At 43.6% G+C, this 16942-nt stretch overlaps 1 protein-coding gene across 1 annotated transcript in view; it reads right to left on the reverse strand.

The window, feature by feature from the left end:
• Positions 1-336: 336 nt before the first annotated feature.
• Positions 337-16942, reverse strand: part of bcl9l (bcl9 like) — a 30709-nt gene continuing 14103 nt past the window's right edge. Inside the window, exons 2-9 of the mRNA XM_063907206.1 lie at positions 10857-10927; positions 10110-10521; positions 7485-7607; positions 6598-6772; positions 6421-6505; positions 3290-5660; positions 2938-3192; positions 337-2384 (exon numbers count right to left, since the gene is read on the reverse strand). Coding sequence (XP_063763276.1) covers positions 1204-2384; positions 2938-3192; positions 3290-5660; positions 6421-6505; positions 6598-6772; positions 7485-7607; positions 10110-10440 — 4521 coding nt within the window. The 5' untranslated portion in view covers positions 10441-10521; positions 10857-10927 and the 3' untranslated portion in view covers positions 337-1203. The remainder of the gene's footprint in view (positions 2385-2937; positions 3193-3289; positions 5661-6420; positions 6506-6597; positions 6773-7484; positions 7608-10109; positions 10522-10856; positions 10928-16942) is intronic.

Genomic DNA, 16942 nt, shown 5'->3' on the forward strand with positions numbered 1-16942 from the left:
AATACTTGTATGTAAGATATATCAATTATTGTGAGGACATGACACCTGTATTCAAGATGTCGTCAACGTGGCATCGGAGCTCCGTAAAAACAAAGCTGTGTATGTCTCCTGACGGTCTATTTGACACAATTTTCATATTCTTGGAGTAAGTATACAGTTTTTGATGAATGGAAATATGGTTTTCTAGCATCGCTTTAAAATTGCACGGGGAAAATCTGCATTTTTGTATGACGGTGCACATCAAAAGCAAGATGGTGCAGCACCCCTGTTACCCGGTTTAGACAAAATCCTGTAAATCATTAATAACTGACACAAAAACAGAAACTAAAACCACCATAGAGATCAGTATTATTCTATTTTTAGACTTCTATTAAAACACTGTTATACAGAACAACTGCAAACAATCACAAATTGCATCTTATATACAGCAAGTATATATATATATTATATATATTTATATGTATATACATGTATACACAGTATAGATATACTGTATATACTGTATATGCATACACATATATAGTTCCTTTGCACAACAGTTTGGTAGTTGGAGAAAATAAATCAATGGTATTAAAACAAATAGAAATTTGAGGCACTCCTCTCCTGACCGCCACTCCGTTCCAACAACAAATACACACATTTTTGAAATATACATATTTTACAGTATTTTAGAAAATGGCTTCAGATTTGTCATGGAATCGTGTTACAGTGCTTTTAAATATTTAATTTCAGTTGTAATCCAAAATGATTGAACATTTTTACAGATCCTCTTTTGGATATAACTTCAAGAATAACATTAATGAAAAAAAATCGACACAATGGTAAGGTGACCTAGTCGACACGTTGTTGTTTTAGTCCAGCAGTGGCTCAGTCTGTCCAGCAGTGGCTCAGTCAGTAGGGGCTTGGACTGGGAATCGTAGGGTCGCCGGTTCAAGTCCCCGAACAGACTTGAAATATGGAAAGTGGACTGCTACTTGGAGAGGTCCCAGTTCAGCTCCTAGGCCCTGGTGTGGTGCCCTTGAGCAAGGCACCGGACACCTCCAATCCCTGCTCGCCGGGCGCTGCACAATAGCTGCCCACTGCTCCTAATGCAGAGGACCAATTTCACTGTGTGTGCTCTGCTGTGTGCATGTATGTGACAAATAAAGAGGGTTTCATCCTCCGATTCTATCTATCTTTTTTATACAGTTTATTTGAACTGGATCAGAATGGCATATTGGCCATACCTCCAGGGCCATAGCCAATGGGACCGTCCAGAGACATTCCCCGCTGTCTGAGAGACTGGGGGCCCATCATACCAGCCTGTGGGTGGTTAGGGGCCATCATGGGACCCTGAGGGGACATAAGAGGACCCTGGGGGCCAAAGGGATCCCCTGGAAGTGACATGCCTCGCTGCTTAGCCTGCATCATCATAATGTTTTGCTGTGCCATCAGATTGTGCGAGTGCTGCTGGGAGGACATCATGCCAGGGTAAGGGTTGGAAGGATGGTGGAGAAGGCTGTTCGCCATCATGGCTTGCTGTTGCTGGAGCTGCTGCTGGGGCCCCATGCCTGTCCTTCCCATCATATGTCCAGGGGGGCACATGGGGCCCATGCCACCACCAGGAACCATCCCTCTGGATCCACCCTGAGGAATACCCATGTTTTGGCGTATTCCACCATGTGAGGGGTGAGGCGTCAGCTGCTGTTCGGCCATCATATTCTGTAGGTTGGCTAAGTGGGGGTTGGATGAATGACCGCCGCTATGTGGAGGGCCAGAAGACAGCTGTTTGAGGAGCTGCTGTGAAGTAGCTTGTGGCCCCTGATGTGGATTCTGATGTGGCTCGCTCTTAGGGAAATACTGAAGAGTGCTACTGGGCTTATCAGAAGGAATGATGCGGGAGAGATCAAACTCAGGGATACCCGTGTGACTGGGTCGGATAACCTCACTCAGATCAGGGCCGTCCCCCATGGATAAAGAGGAAAATGAGTCGGAGGGATGTGAGGGCCGCTGGTGAGGGTGACCTTTTCTAAGCAGGTGTAACTGCTGGGGGGACAGAATATCCTCGTTAGACTGAGGGAAATTATGTGACATTCCTCCGATGGGTGAGTGCATGGGCCCATGAGGTGGTGGGTGGATGCGAGAGAAGCCGGCCATCTGATTCTGAGATAAAGGTGAAACATTGCAGGGCCCCATTCCATCAGGGGCCCCTCCTCCCATCATGGCTGAATTCATGGCAGGCATGCCCATTGGATTTGGGGAGGAAAGCATGGGTCCGGAGGCATCATGGGACAGGTGTTGCTGACCTTGGCTTACAATACCCATGGGGCTTTGTGGATCACTGTGGGAGCCAATGGAGCACTGGGAGGCAAGCATCTGGGAGGTCTGGCTGTTCCCCATGTTTCCTGGTGATAAAACAAGGCAAGAAAGTTAAAAAAAAAAGTAACATTTATCAATACGCTAAACTTTTTTCAACCCATTATACTAAATAAAATAAATGCAATATTAAATGGAAGTTTATTGATATTATACAGCAGCTCTACCATAAGATAAACTCTTAGCAGGCAGATTTCTTTTTAATAAAAAACCAACATCTAAAAAATTGAGAGACCACTCCAAATGTTTCTTAAATCTTTATCTCTACATGTATGGCAGCCTTTCCAGTGTCTGTTGAATTCCAACACAGAGAAATGTTGTCAGTAGTTTATAGAATACAATCAAAAAATGATTTAACTCAAAGAAATATCTATAAATAATAAAACCAGAGAAACTGATAATGCTGCAGTGGTCTCTTAATTTTTTTCCCGGAGCTGTAGATGTGAAGTAACACAGTTTATTTATTCTTTTATCCAGTTTATCCCTGTCTGATGGCAAGGCAGTATCTACAAATTAGACTTTGAACTAGTATTATCAGTTTTTTTTTGTATGTCTGAGTCGCACTGTGCCCTCATCTCTTACCTCCAATGCTGACACCAGATAAGAGAGGTCGATCTGGAAGCATCTCGTCATCGGAAGTGGCAATTGTTTTGATCGCATCGTGGTAAAGAGGAGTAGAACTGGGCATGGCATACTTGGACATCTGAGACATGATAAGAGATAAAGGATTCTGAGTTGGGGGGTTATCGGGAGAGGAAGTAAATGGTATGCTGGGATTCATAGAGCCTGGCTGGCTAATGGGTGTAGAGTTGGAGCTCCTGGGAGGAAGTGATTGACCTGCAAGGAAGATAAAAAGAGAACTGATTAATGTCATAGTAATGTCAGAAACAGCATTACTGATGACTCAATGTCCTCCTGGATTTTAAATGTATACCTGTCTCAGTGGAACTACTTCCTCCGTTGCCCACTACCTTCCCACCGGTCGGACCACCTGGACTTGGAAGAGCCGTTTTAGGGGACGCCCACCCTGGAGAGCCCACAGCCATAGCAGGGGACTTAAGATGTCCAGGAGAGGCAGATGGAGAGTGCAACCCGAGGTTGGAAGACCCCATTATCTGGGGAGACTTCATGGAAGAAGAGGAAGGAGTCCCAGCACCAGACGCAGGGGGAAGAGTCGGATGATGCCCCACAGAGATCTGCGAGGGGGACTTCAGTCCTGGAGCGGAGGGGGAGGGTAGGAGAGGAGAGGGCTCTTGGTGGAGGGATGGAGACTTGATCTGATGGGGACGAGGCACTGAAGGAGAGGTCAGGGGGTTGATATTGATTGATAGGTCAGAAGGGTGCCTAGGACCGAGGTCTACCCCCCTGTGGCCTCCAGTCATGGGCATGTGACTGAGCCGCGATGTACCTCCCATTTGATTGTGACCTTGTGGGTCAGGCCCAAACATCTCAGGGCCCGGTTGTTGAAGATAAGGCCCGTCCACCTGACCTCCAGAGAAGGGGCTATGATTGGGAAACTGAAAGGGCCCGTCAGGTCCTGGAATCATTCCCTTGTTCCCCCCTCTTCCGTTCTGTGAAGCCCTGATTCGTGAAAGCTCTCCAGGGCTGAACATCTCACCTAAAGTCCCCCCACCTGCAGGACCCCCTCTGAGCTTCTGAGAGAGCATTATCTGCTGTTGCTGCTGAACATTCATCTGTGGGTTCATGTGCATTGGGAGGTTGCCCCCAAGAGGAGAATCCACCAGGTCTCTCATCTGCGGTCCCCCTCCAGGAGAGCCCATAATCTCCCGTGATCCAGGAAAGTCCATGGGATCACCTCGAGTGGGGGGTGGACCCCGGCCCATTCCCAAATTGTGAAAGTCTGGGCCCCCATGATTGTCCATGATTCTTGAGGCCAGGTTGCCCTGCTGCTGCTGTTTGATTAGCCTCTCAAGTTCAAACCGGGGGAGCCCCTGCATTTGACGCTTCTCCATCAGGCGAAACATCTCCTCGTGCGTTAACAGTTGCTCTGCGTCCCCTTGCAAGTGTTGAGGAGGCCCCCCAGGGTAGCAGCCCTGAAACGGACCTCCACCACCTATGTTGTTGGGCATATCTTCAAGCCAAATCATCCCTGGCCTGGCGGGTCTTTGAGGTCCTAGACCCTCTACTGACAAAACCACGCCTTTACTACCCGGAAAACCACCTCCCCCAGGGGGCCCTCTCTGCATCTGTCCCAGGAACCTTGGGCCACGGGGTCCCTCTTGGTGCATGTCTATCATTCGTGCATTTCCTCCACCCATCATGTTGCCAGGACCCCACTGCTGGTCTCCAGGCTTGCTGTGGTAGGGAGGAGGGGGTCCCCTCATCATCATGGGACCTCCATGCATGCCAATGTCGTTCATCATTCTAAAGTGCTGCGGATGTGTGGGGGGTTGTACTTCCTGTTGACGCCTCTTCTCTTGGTAGTATTCTTCCTGAAGTTTCCTCCACGCTATCTGCTCGGGGGTCAGCCCTTCTGGTCCGAGTAAGGGACCCATGTCGATCCCAGGTGAAGACAGCTGGTGATGGGGGTGTTGCTGTAGGTTGTGGTGAGGGTCCATTTGAGGGTTGTCTAGGGTGGGTCCAGCAAGGGTCTGTGTTTGAGAAATGATGGACTGGAGGGGTTCTTCATATTTCTTCATCCCTCCCATCATATTACCACTACTGCAGTTTCCAGAGCTGTTGGTACCATTGTCCTCGAGAATTCCACTCCTATCTGCGTTGTTGTTGTTATTTAGGTTGGAAGAGTTATTACCAGCATTGTTGTTGGGGCCTCCTGCGTCTCCGGGGCCTCCACCTGCCCCACTGCGCAGAAGCAGTCTCTCTATGTCTCTCAGCGTCTGCAGAGAGCGCTCCCTGTGCTCCAGCTGCTGTTTTGAAAGACCATCCATGTTCGCTGGGCCACTCCTCTGGCCAATATCCCCCTGTAGGTGTGCAGAAAGGATGGAGGGACTTCTGGAGGGGGAAACAGTAGCAAGTGGAAGAGACAGACCTCCTGTACCCTCCCCATCGCCGGTTCCTGGTACTGGGCCTGAGGGTGTGCCCGTGCCCCCGCCCTCTGACCTTTGGATGCTGTTAATGCTGGAGCCTTCTCCAGGTCTGGTTTGAGAGGATTCATTGTCGGAGTGTCCTGCTGATGTCGGCGTCCCCGCAGGATGCATCGGGCCTCCAATCCCTGCGGAGGCTGGCCGGGGAGTTCCACCTTGGGATTTAGGGGTGCCTGTGGGTGGGGAGCTGCTGGAGTTTACCTTCTCAGATAGGTTAGGAAGCTTCCCTGATGGGTGGCCCTGAGACCAACAACGGCAAAAAGAAGCAATTACATTATTATTAAGTCTAAAAGAGAAGACAGTTTAAAGGATATTATCTGATATTATATATATGAGTTAAACATGCTAAAACAACACATAATGAACTTCACTTTCTGAGTACAAGTAGTCAAAAGAGCTGCTAATAGAAACAGGAACAAAGAGGTATCGGAGACCAAAATAGCCCAACATGTTAACCCCCCCACATGCTTTACATCTGTGGTCTTGACTGTGGAAAAACACTTTTTCCCTCCCATGGTTTCACACAGGGGTGTCCAAACTACGGATAGGGGGCCCACTGCGGCCTGTTGTCCATTTGGAAATGGGCCTCAACATATTAAATAACTATAATGGAATATGGCCCACAAGCTTTTCTTATGTTGTACTCCTGGCTTATTAACACATGAATACTACTTTGTAATATCTGTTTACAACTCATTTGCACAAGAGCTTGAAATATATTCCCTTCAAACAATCTGAGGCTTGTGTTTTAAGGAATGAGTTGCCAACACCTTTTGTAAAACAATAAATAAATTCCGATGGAGGGCCGTTTTTATTCTTAAAGCATATTCAAGTATCAAGAATAATTAATACTTACATTTGATTAATTTTGCTAACTTATAAATGTACTTATGAGGTAATATACCTCTAGTTAGGGGCCCAGCCTTTCATATATTTGTCTGGGCCTCAGTGAAAAAAGTTTGGACACCCCTGGTTTCACACAAACTTGACATTGTCTGACCTGCTCCAACTTGGTGCGTGAAACATTTTGCTGGTGAAACAGAAGGATGGAATCGCTCTGTCCTTTGAAAACTGCCTCTGCAGCACTGCCAAAAACAAACACAGCAATAATACAAATGAAATTAGCAGGTATAAATATTGAAGTCACCCAAATGTGAGGCCTGCAAATAGTTCTCACCTGTTGGCTAGGTTGGTTGTGAAAACATACACCACTTGCTGCGAAGGCTGAGTTGGCTCGGTCTTAAGCCCGGGTCCCACTCCACATCCCATAACAGGCCGTGCAGCTTCAGCTATGGGCTCTGCAGACAGGCGGTCAGGAAGCCCTGGGGGAGGACCTGCCAGCCCACGCTCTCCTGAGAGAAAACAGTAGCACAGTGGTTTTAATCAATAAATCAGAGTTTATTGATTAAAAAAAAACTTATTTTCATAACAAGCTTGGAATACCATTCCTATGTACCTTTATTTTAAGCAATTTCAGACATCTGTTGTAAGGGATGAGTTGCCAACAACAAAATAGAACCCTACAGAGAGCTGTGATGTAGGCTGTTTTTTTCTTAAAGCTTATTCAAGTATCAACCATAATTTACCTGATTAATTTCACAGACCTATAACTTAACTTATGAGGCAATATACCTCACCCCAGTTTAGACACCCCTGCCTTAGACCCTTACAACGGACAAGGCAATACTCCCAAAGAAACCCCACAGTTGATGGGGGGAAAAGGAAGAAACTTCAGGGATCCCTCTAGGTTTAAATTGTCTACATTTGTATCATGGTTTATGTAATACCAGTATCACTTTGGCCTCAACATCTTAACACTAGAGGGAGCTAAAACACATGGAAAGTCAAATCAGTGGAGAGGAGCAACATGGCAGAGGCTGACACTATCTCCCTTTTGAGTTTATGTACAGGAGCTGAAAAGAGTTGTGGGAAAATAATGGGTTTTCAGCCAGAATGAAAAGGTGATTTCTACATGGAATGTTTACAATGACACTATCACTAGAGATGAGTGTTCTAAAATCAGACAACAGGCGTTTTCTCCTGTGTGGAGATGGACGGACTCACGGTGGGTCGCAGTGTGTGGCTTGTCTTCATCTTCTTCTGTGTCGGGTCCAGAGCACCATTCATCTCCACTATACGGCTGCTTCTTCTCCAGAACACAGCGCCGCTTACTGCGCATCACACCCTCTAGAGGACAAGACACACATGTCAACAACAACTGTCACAGTATTGTCACTTTAAAAAGGGTGTAATCTATATGATTTTCTTTTTATTCACCTAAACGAACCACCACTGTATTATCCAAAGCCAGAAACTACTTTTATGTCTAATTGCAGTTTGCCTTACTCGTTGGAGTAATAGGATCCCGGCTTACAGCTGGATTCCAATCTTTACCTCTGCTCGCCTCTGTATACATTTTAATTTGGTTTTCGCAACAAATGGCTATGCATGCTAATCACATCTGCACAAGCAAAGTATTTTGACGCATGAGCTGAGCCTGCTCACATGGTGTAATTAAGATTTTGTGGATGCTGTTGGCCGGAGAGTGCAAACAGCTGCAAGAAATATGTGGCAGCTTTAACATTTCCAGGAGGTAACCTGCAGTAAAGAGGCAGCGCCAACTTCTGACAGTGAGTTTAAACTCCAAATGGGGACAAGAGAAAAGCGACTTTTGGAAACATATTCATATATAATAAGAATAATAATTATAATAAGAATAAACTTTATTTGTATAGCCGATTTCATGCATAAAGCATATTAAAATAATATTAAACATATTAAAACAATATTCAAATAAATAGAGAACAATCTAAAACATCATCAGTCATCCTAATTAAATTCCCTTGAAGTGAAGCTGACAAGAAATTAAAATAGGTTTTAATAAAACAATTAAAAAAAGAAAGTCAAAAAAAAAAGTCAAATAAAAGAAAGCAGAAAAAATACAGTAAAACATGGACAATGATACCAGTGAGAATTGACTCACTGACTTTGTGGCAGAAAGAGTACCTTCCAATAAACACATAAGATGAGCTTGGGTAACCACAGACTTAGAAGACGCGTGTGAATGAATGTACATTAAGGAAGGAAGTGTGCATTTACAATATAGAGAAAAGGACGGCAGATGGAAGTCTGCAGCCTTGACACAGAAAGGAGTAAAAAGAGCTGACCTCGTCTTCTGTTGACGCTTTTGTTACCAGCAGTTACCGATTTATCATAAAGGAATCGAGACAGTAGTGCACAGTAGTGAGATTGCATTTCAGATTTGTAAGCATAAGATTTTATGTGTTTTGGGTGTTTAATTGGGCCCCAATGACTTTATTTTATCAAGGATTTAAAGGGGCCCTTAATTTCACGTTCATATTTGTATTTTGTTCCTCTACTGTGACATGTCTCCATGCTTCAATGTTCAAAAAGCTCTTTATTTTTCTCATACTGCCTGTGCTGCAGCCCCTCTTTTCACCCTCTGTCTGAAACCAGAGCCCAGTCTGCTCTGATTGGTTAGCTGGCCGGCTCTGTTGTGGTGAACTGCTTAGAGATGTCCCTTAGCATATCACATACGATGTGTTGCAGCACTAGCTAATAGAAGCGCACGTGTTACATAGTGACTTCACTATGTCACAGAAGTAAACAGAGGACTTCAATGGAGGTGTTTGAGGCAGGGGGGTGGGGGAGTGTGGGAGAGAAACTCTCTGTAGGGAACATTTGGATTTTAGCCTAAGCAGACCAAACACCTATTATTACACTACAGGAAATGTAAAACCCAAATAGCAGAATATGGCCCCTTTAAGATTTTTTTGTTTCCTGCGTTCTGGATTCACCATGGAGGCGTGCGAGAAAAACAACATTTTTATCAGGGTTTCAAGGTAGCACAGGGTGAGTAAGGGTTAAGCATTTCTTTCAAGGAGAAACTTAACAGTGTGCGAAGACTATTCATCACCACACAAGTCTCCAGGTTTGGTGGCGTGACGAAGAGAGGAGATACGTTTACGTTTTGTTTAAATGCACTTTTGTTCAAGCAAAAACGTGATAAAGGGAAAGAGAACAAAAGCGACAGAAGGAGTGTGTGGTGTGTGTGTGTATAGAGGTCACATGGAGTCCTACTTTCTCACTCTTTTAGTCTCTGTCCCTCTTTGTATTAGAACCACACCTGAGTGTGTGTTTAAAGAGATTCAAATCGTGTACAGGAAGTCCTAAAGAGTTTAACAAAAATCCCACTGTCCTCTGCAATCAATCACTCACAGAAACACTTAAATGAGCAACACCAAATCAAATAGTGTGTGCTGAACCACATGATCACTCATATAAGACAGTCAAACAAGTCTCTAGGCTTACTAAGTTATCGTGACCTCATGACCCGTCTGAGCACTACAGCAGGCCCAGATGCCTTTTCATCTGGGACACGTCACTGCAGCGCGCGGATGGCACAAGGTCTGAAAAGCCAGGGGGAAATTCTGACGCTTCACGGAAAGGTCGGGGCATTTCAGCGAGGGAGAAAACAAGTTACTCTCTCAGTCCTTACATTCACTTCCTGCTGTGGAGGAGGTGAACGCTCGTAATCTGGTATTTCGGGTAAAGATTTGGCTGATAGGAAGGTAGAGGAAGTGAACTGCTGCATACTTAGAACACAGACAGTGTGTCTGAGTCCCGGACTCTGAGACAGTTGTGTGTGTGTGTGTGTGTGTGCCTTACCCCCTTTGGCATCCGTCTCGAGGGCCGGGGGAACTGCATTTCGGGAATCACCAGAGTCGATGGAGACGCTCCGCTCCCGCTTGGATTTGGTTTTCAACATCCCTCCGACGCTGCTTACTGATTGGCTGACTGCCTTCAGCCCAGGGTTGCCGGGGGAAATCTGGTTGCTTTTGACTCCATGGCTCCCGGCGCTGACGCCCTTTGGGCCCAAGTGGCCAGCAGCTCCCTGCTGCTGCTGCTGCTGGGCCTGCTGGTTCACACTGGGGATCTGGGATCGGCTGTCACTGGTGACCTGCTTGCCATGATTGGCCAGTTTATTGTCTGGGTGCATTTGATTGGCTGGTGATTGCGGTTGAGGTCTGGTGTGGGGAAAGCGGTCGGTCAGTTGAGCTCACATGGTGTACAGGCGACACTGATGGAGAGGAGAAAAAAACCATCAGAATATCAGACAAAAAAAACCTAAAGTTAAGAGAAATTTGAAAAAAAAGTGGAAAAATAGAGCATAACCCACACAAGGTTCAAATCAAGGAATACTATCATTTCTTATTTGGCTTCGATCATACATGTGATCCTTTACTTGGCAATCTGGATTGCTATCATTTGTTCTTTTACATAGCCCTTTGAATCCCATTATTGAACCACAACCTCCTTTTGCAATACATTTAAAAAGACACATTTCTCTACAGTGCCTGATCACATTTTGTAAGTGGGTGACCCTCTGGTTCCAGGTTAGGCCTGTTCACTTACCTCATCTCAACCAGGCGCTCAACTGACACTTTTCCATGCTGCTCTCCAGGCGTCACTGACCACACATGGACCTGGAGGACAGGAGGGTAATATCATCAGTGGAGCCAGATAGCAGCCTTCACAGTCAGCACTGTGTGTCAGTGTGTGAGTGTGAGTGTGAGTGTGAGTGTGAGTGTGAGTGTGAGTGGTGTGTGTGTGTGTGTGTGTGTGTGTGTGTGTGTGAGTGTGAGTGTGAGTGTGAGTGTGAGTGGTGTGTGTGTGTGTGTGTGTGTGTGTGTGTGTGTGTGTGTGTGTGTGTGTGTGTGTCCTCAGCCCATGGGTCAACATCAACTTCATGAGCAGAGACAAGAAGCCAAAAGATTGATAAGAGAGCAAGGGCCGCTGTGAGGTGACTGTTCCTTTAAGGGAAACACAGCACAGACTGAGCTGGTGGGGGGAGGGACCTGCAGCTCAGAAGTAGCTCAGCAGTGTGTCGGGTCCCTCCCTCTGCCAAACACTTTGCAAACCACAAAAACTCCACCACACATTCCACAACACCGTCTGTAGCAATACCTGTCTCCCCTCCCTCACGCAGACACACACTTTGAGCGTAAGCACAACAGCTAACAACCTGTTTGCTACAGATTTAGGTTTAGGCCTATATAGACTTCCACCAAACCTTATGAGCTGGTCAGCTTTATTTTGATCTGGTTGAATGTGTTTTAAGAGCCGAGATGTTGAAGGCTAAGGTCTTACATATCTACTTGAAGCTTGACTGGTAATGTTTGGGAATAAAAAAAAAAAACGAAGCAGGATTAAAGCTCAACATTGACACTTTCCAACCACATGAGGCTTCATTCTGGGTTCAAGTCCATAGCCTGCAAGCTGACGCCCTTTTGACACCACCACCTGCCTGTGTCCATAACCCCGAGCTTCTGATTCTAACCTTTGCAGCTTGGGTGTGCGTCTCTGCGCGTCGGAGAATTTGTGTGCCGTACACGAGTGTTCGTGCTGCGTCTCCCTCTGAAATCTGCCTGTGCACAGAGCGTTATACAGCAGGTCTCAACAAGACCTTTCCACACCTGTTGCCGGCGAACAATAGTTGGTCCAAACAGTCATCACAGTGTTCGAAGAGATTTGATGCAGATCTCTTGTAAACATTTCCACTGGTTTCCATTCTTGAACGATGACACGGGGCGTAGTCATCGGTCAGACGAGCTGCGACGCTCTTATGGAACCGTCCGTACCACTCACTCACCTTGACGGGTGATGGTAAACACAATGCTGTAATGAGTCATTAACTAACAGCGGCTCATGTCGGCACAGAAAGGTACCTTGTTCGTTGGCTTAGGCCTCCATCACTCATTAACTCAAACAGGGACAGTCAGACGTCGCTGCTGTTGACAAAGTGTGACTCACTTGCTTTGTGTAACACAAAGGGGAGGCAGACTAATCACAAGGCGCTGACCTTCGAGTAGACAGTTTAGAAGAGATAGCCCTGTTTAAACTAGAGGTAGACTCCCAGTCAGGTTGATAGTTTGGACTTCACAAGAACTTTGAAGCAGATGTACAAGTCAGCGAAGGCTCCACAGGTCTTTGTAAAGCTGGAGTTAGGCTACCATTATCCCCACTCCTTGCCACGTGAATAGAGCCTACATTTAAGCAATCAGCCAGAATGAACATTACAATGACTTAAGAACAGCAAAAGTCTTTATCTTTGAGAGGGTTTTGAGTGGTTTTTAGGTTTACATTTTTACAAACCAATCTGGTTTTAATGAATAATTTAACATGTATTAGATGTGTTTCCGTGACCTTTTGAAATAGTGGCTCGACAAGATGTTGGCGTGACTAGCAATTTTTTGGTTAGAGCATTAATGTTTAACTGAACCGTTATGCAGCCGCAGGTCTCAAACAAAGCAGGTTTCGCTATTGGAGCCAAGATGTTCTGTTTGTTTAGACCTGTTTACGGAGTTCAAATATCATTTTCTTTGGAAGAATCTCAAGACCCAATTTCAGTTGCAACATCTGGACAAAAGTGTATCGGCGCATTTCAGATAGGAGAATACTATACAGAATATTTGACCACAGTTTATTTTAGATTAGACCTGTAGCTCGGAAAGACAGATATAATTATTATTATAATATTATCCAGGGTATAAATGAAAAACTTAAATAAACAAATAATGGAAGCTATGGGTACACCAATTTATTGTGCTGAATGTTTTTCCAACAAAGGTTTGTCACACCTTGACAACACACAGATCACACCATTCAGATTATTATGCAACTCTTCCAAACAACCGGTTGCACCGGTAATGAGTAGCGTCATACTGTGCGTGAACTACTTGTTGTATCGTACATGTTCTACTGTTCTAAATATAAATAGGTTTCTGATGATTTTTAGTTTTCTTTTTGTATATCAGCCTAAGAAGAAATTATTGATTCAACGCTGTAAAATAAAAATAAAGAAATGACAAGGGGGTTTATAGTTGTTATAGGTGTTGCTGAACAGCAGTAAAAGACATGTTTAGCTATCATTTCTGTTCATAAGAGGACTTTTATTCATACACACATAAATAACTAACACCAAACTTCATTGGTGTCATCTGTATTCATCACATCCTCACCTTAGCCAAGTCTTAAAGATATATTTAACACTGAAGCTTTAGAAATGATCCGTACTTAATGACGGTGACATTTGAATGATGAATTAAATCAAAGCCACCTGGCTGCTATGCAATTATTCTGAAATTTAATAGAGGTTGAAAAATCTATTAAATTAATTTAATGTTCCTTAAGGGCGAGATTCTCACATTCGCTCCCCCTCCCCATTCCAACATTTTCGCCAAAGCCAGTTTGAACAAGAAGGAGAAGAATCATAAATACAATTGATCAGATGTATTTAAGTTTAACAGCCATCCTCTAATATATATAAAGCCGCGGAAAAAGTTAAGAGACCACTTCAGCATTATCATTTTCTCTTGTTTTATTATTTATATATGTCTTTGACTTCAATGATTTATTTTTATTGTATTCTATAAACTACTGACAATTTTCCTCTGTGTTGGAATTCAACAGACACTGGAATGGCTGCCATACATGTAGAGATAAAGATTTAAGAAACATGTGGTCTCTTAATTTTTTCCAGAGCTGTATATGTGTCTCTTAAAATACAACTGTAATAAACCCTTTTACATGATGGATGGTACATTAATTGACAACTGCGGCTGTTTTTGCATGGCATTATACAAAGGCATATGTGCACCCAATAGTAAACACGGATATCCCATAGAACGCCCAAAGTAGCATCTGGAGAAATATTGTCTCAAGGGGACAAAGCCTAATATAGTAATTCAAAAATAGTTTAGAAATAATACAAACAAAATAAACAGGTTAATGGTTCCACTCAAGCATAACTTGCCACTAACTCAGTCCTATTTAAGACTGTCTAGATTAACACACAGGCTTTAATCGAATGAACTTGATGGCCATTTTGGAGCCATGAAATCACAATCAAATGCTTTTAATATTTACTTAACTAAATACATTCTTCAAGTTTTAAAATGTCAAGCCAATTTGCTCGAAATGAAAAAACAAATACAGGAATCTATCAAATGAAATAAACAAACTGCTCTAACTTTGGCTTCAAAAATTAGAGCTCATGTCAGATAAAATATCTTCTGAATAAAATGGGTTTTTCAGGCCCTATGAAGTGACCTCTGTATGCTCGATAGGTGTCTGTATTGCGCAGGAGTTTTACATGAAGCAGCCTTGTGAGAAAATAGTTACTAGCTTATTACAATTTATAGCAAGACACCACGAGTGAATGGAATATTTACAAACCCCGAGATATTTAATCAATCACTATCAAATAGGCAGCAAAACACTTATAGCCTTACTACAACGGAAGCATCATGCATGCCACAGTAAGTGTTTTCATGACAATTTATTACTGCCAATGTTCCTGACGTGCATATTCTCACTGTCCAGTCCAACTGACACCTCTTGATGACGTGGAGGAATTCTTCTAGATCAACAAGTCAGCGTGTGTCCATGAGACGAGGAGCCAGCAGAATAACTGGAAACAAAACTAAGAGCCCTGGAATTATTATGTTCATGCCCTGATTCTTAAACTATGTGAGAAACTTATCAAGTATTTAATACTTCCCAGTCTAACAAGCAGAGATCAGCAGGGCATACGTTAACGCAAAGGGTAGCCGTTATCCAATCAACAAATGAGTTGCTGCATAAGATGTTCTCCTTTCCCTTTCGACATTTGACATTTTCACAAGTTGTTTGGGAATAAAATTAAATTTAACAGTTGGATTTTGTCCAGTTGCATCCAATCACTGCCCCAAACAAATAAGGGGAATAATTGAATGATGTTTAAAATCCATAGCACATGGTCTTTACGTATAGAGCCAAGTCATTCATGGCCATGATGATTATATCCACACAAAACCAGGCAAACAAACACTGCTACAATCCTTTAACATCAACAGAAACAAACTTCTCTGCTAGGCTTGAAGGTTTGATTCACTATCTTGTCAAAATGTACGTGTTTAACGCGGACTTTTTGTTTTTTTAAATGACTATCCAGGAATTTAAAGTAAGTTAGTGGGTGATTTGATTTCCAGGTTTCAGTGTGAATACCAGGAAAACATGGCAGCCGCTATAACACAGGTCAGAATGTATAGCCGCTGTGTGTCAGTGAGCCTACGGTAAGAGGTCGAGCTCCTGTTTAGTCCCAGTGGGTCACACAGTACTCTGTATTTTTAGAGCAAGCTGGTATTAATAGACCCCAGAGAGCCCAGGGAAGTGGGGGGGACCAACAGCGAGAACAAAATACGAAGCCAGGTCCAAAAACACAGATGCCACAGTACTGCTCGGCGGGTCGACACACCAGTAAACACTGAGACCAAAGTACTGCTGAATGAATAATGTGGATGACTCTGCGGCACACAGTTGCGAAGGAACACAGTTGAGATGTTTGTTGCCGTCAGCTCGTTAACAAACTGCATTTGCACATGGCGCCATACCAATAGCCCGAGAGAAGGAAAATAAGTTAGATGTACTTGACCACTTTGTTTTGTAAATTGGGAAAAGGCCACGGATAACACAACATGAAGGACTATTTTGCAGATAAAAAGTGTCCTTGCAGAGTCAACCAAGTCCTCTAGTTTTCAACGATATAGTTCTTTCTTTGATAGCAGTTTCTGCAGCCTGCCAAAACAAGGCGTTACCAGAGCAAACAAAGCCCTGGTGTTTCCACACTAACTTGAAATTATAACTTTATAGACACTGTCATGTTCCTGAATGAAATGAACCATGCTCTGGACCATTTGACCATGACTCGTTGTGAGTTTGCGGTGTTGCGCAACTGTCTTCCAGTAACAAAAACATGCCGGTAAGGCCAGGAAACACATCAATATTAAATCAATATCATGATATGATACGAGATATCGCCTTGGATTTCAGACACCACATTATGGTACAGCTGTTGTCTTTTCCTGGTTTTAAAAAAAGGGACCCATTTCAGTTAAGGGTTATAGTGTCATTTGCTGAAATTACAAGACTGTTTAAGCTTAGTTATTACATCCACTTTACTGATGATTATTCATCAAACATGTTACTGCGTATATTTGGTGAAATGATAAACCCTACAATATTTTAACAATAGCGATATCAAGGTTTTTGGTAAAAAAGATTGTGATTTTCTCCATATCGCCATGCCCTACATGCTGTCATTCAGAAAAACATGTTTAGAACCAAAGTATAGTATTCCGGATCGGCCACCCTGAACGCATCCGTACAGGCCCCAAAACATAGATATTAAAACACTATTATATGTTCAAAGCATTGTTTTATATATTATGCCCAAAGGCCAATCACATGATTGATAAGTGTAACTATGTAACTATGTGATGTTAAAATGAAACTCTATCATAATAAAACATTTTTAGAATGCAATGAATAGATACAAATTGAGATTTTTCTACAAGAAATTGCAGGATTCTCATTTTAAATATTCATACAAAACAGAAGTTGGATTGAAATCCAATAACAAGAAGAGTGTCCTATTTCTCCAATGTAGAAACACAATGCTG

This window comes from Eleginops maclovinus, chromosome 18, assembly GCF_036324505.1.
Source record: "Eleginops maclovinus isolate JMC-PN-2008 ecotype Puerto Natales chromosome 18, JC_Emac_rtc_rv5, whole genome shotgun sequence".
In the NCBI taxonomy this organism is placed as follows: Eukaryota; Metazoa; Chordata; class Actinopteri; order Perciformes; family Eleginopidae; genus Eleginops; species Eleginops maclovinus.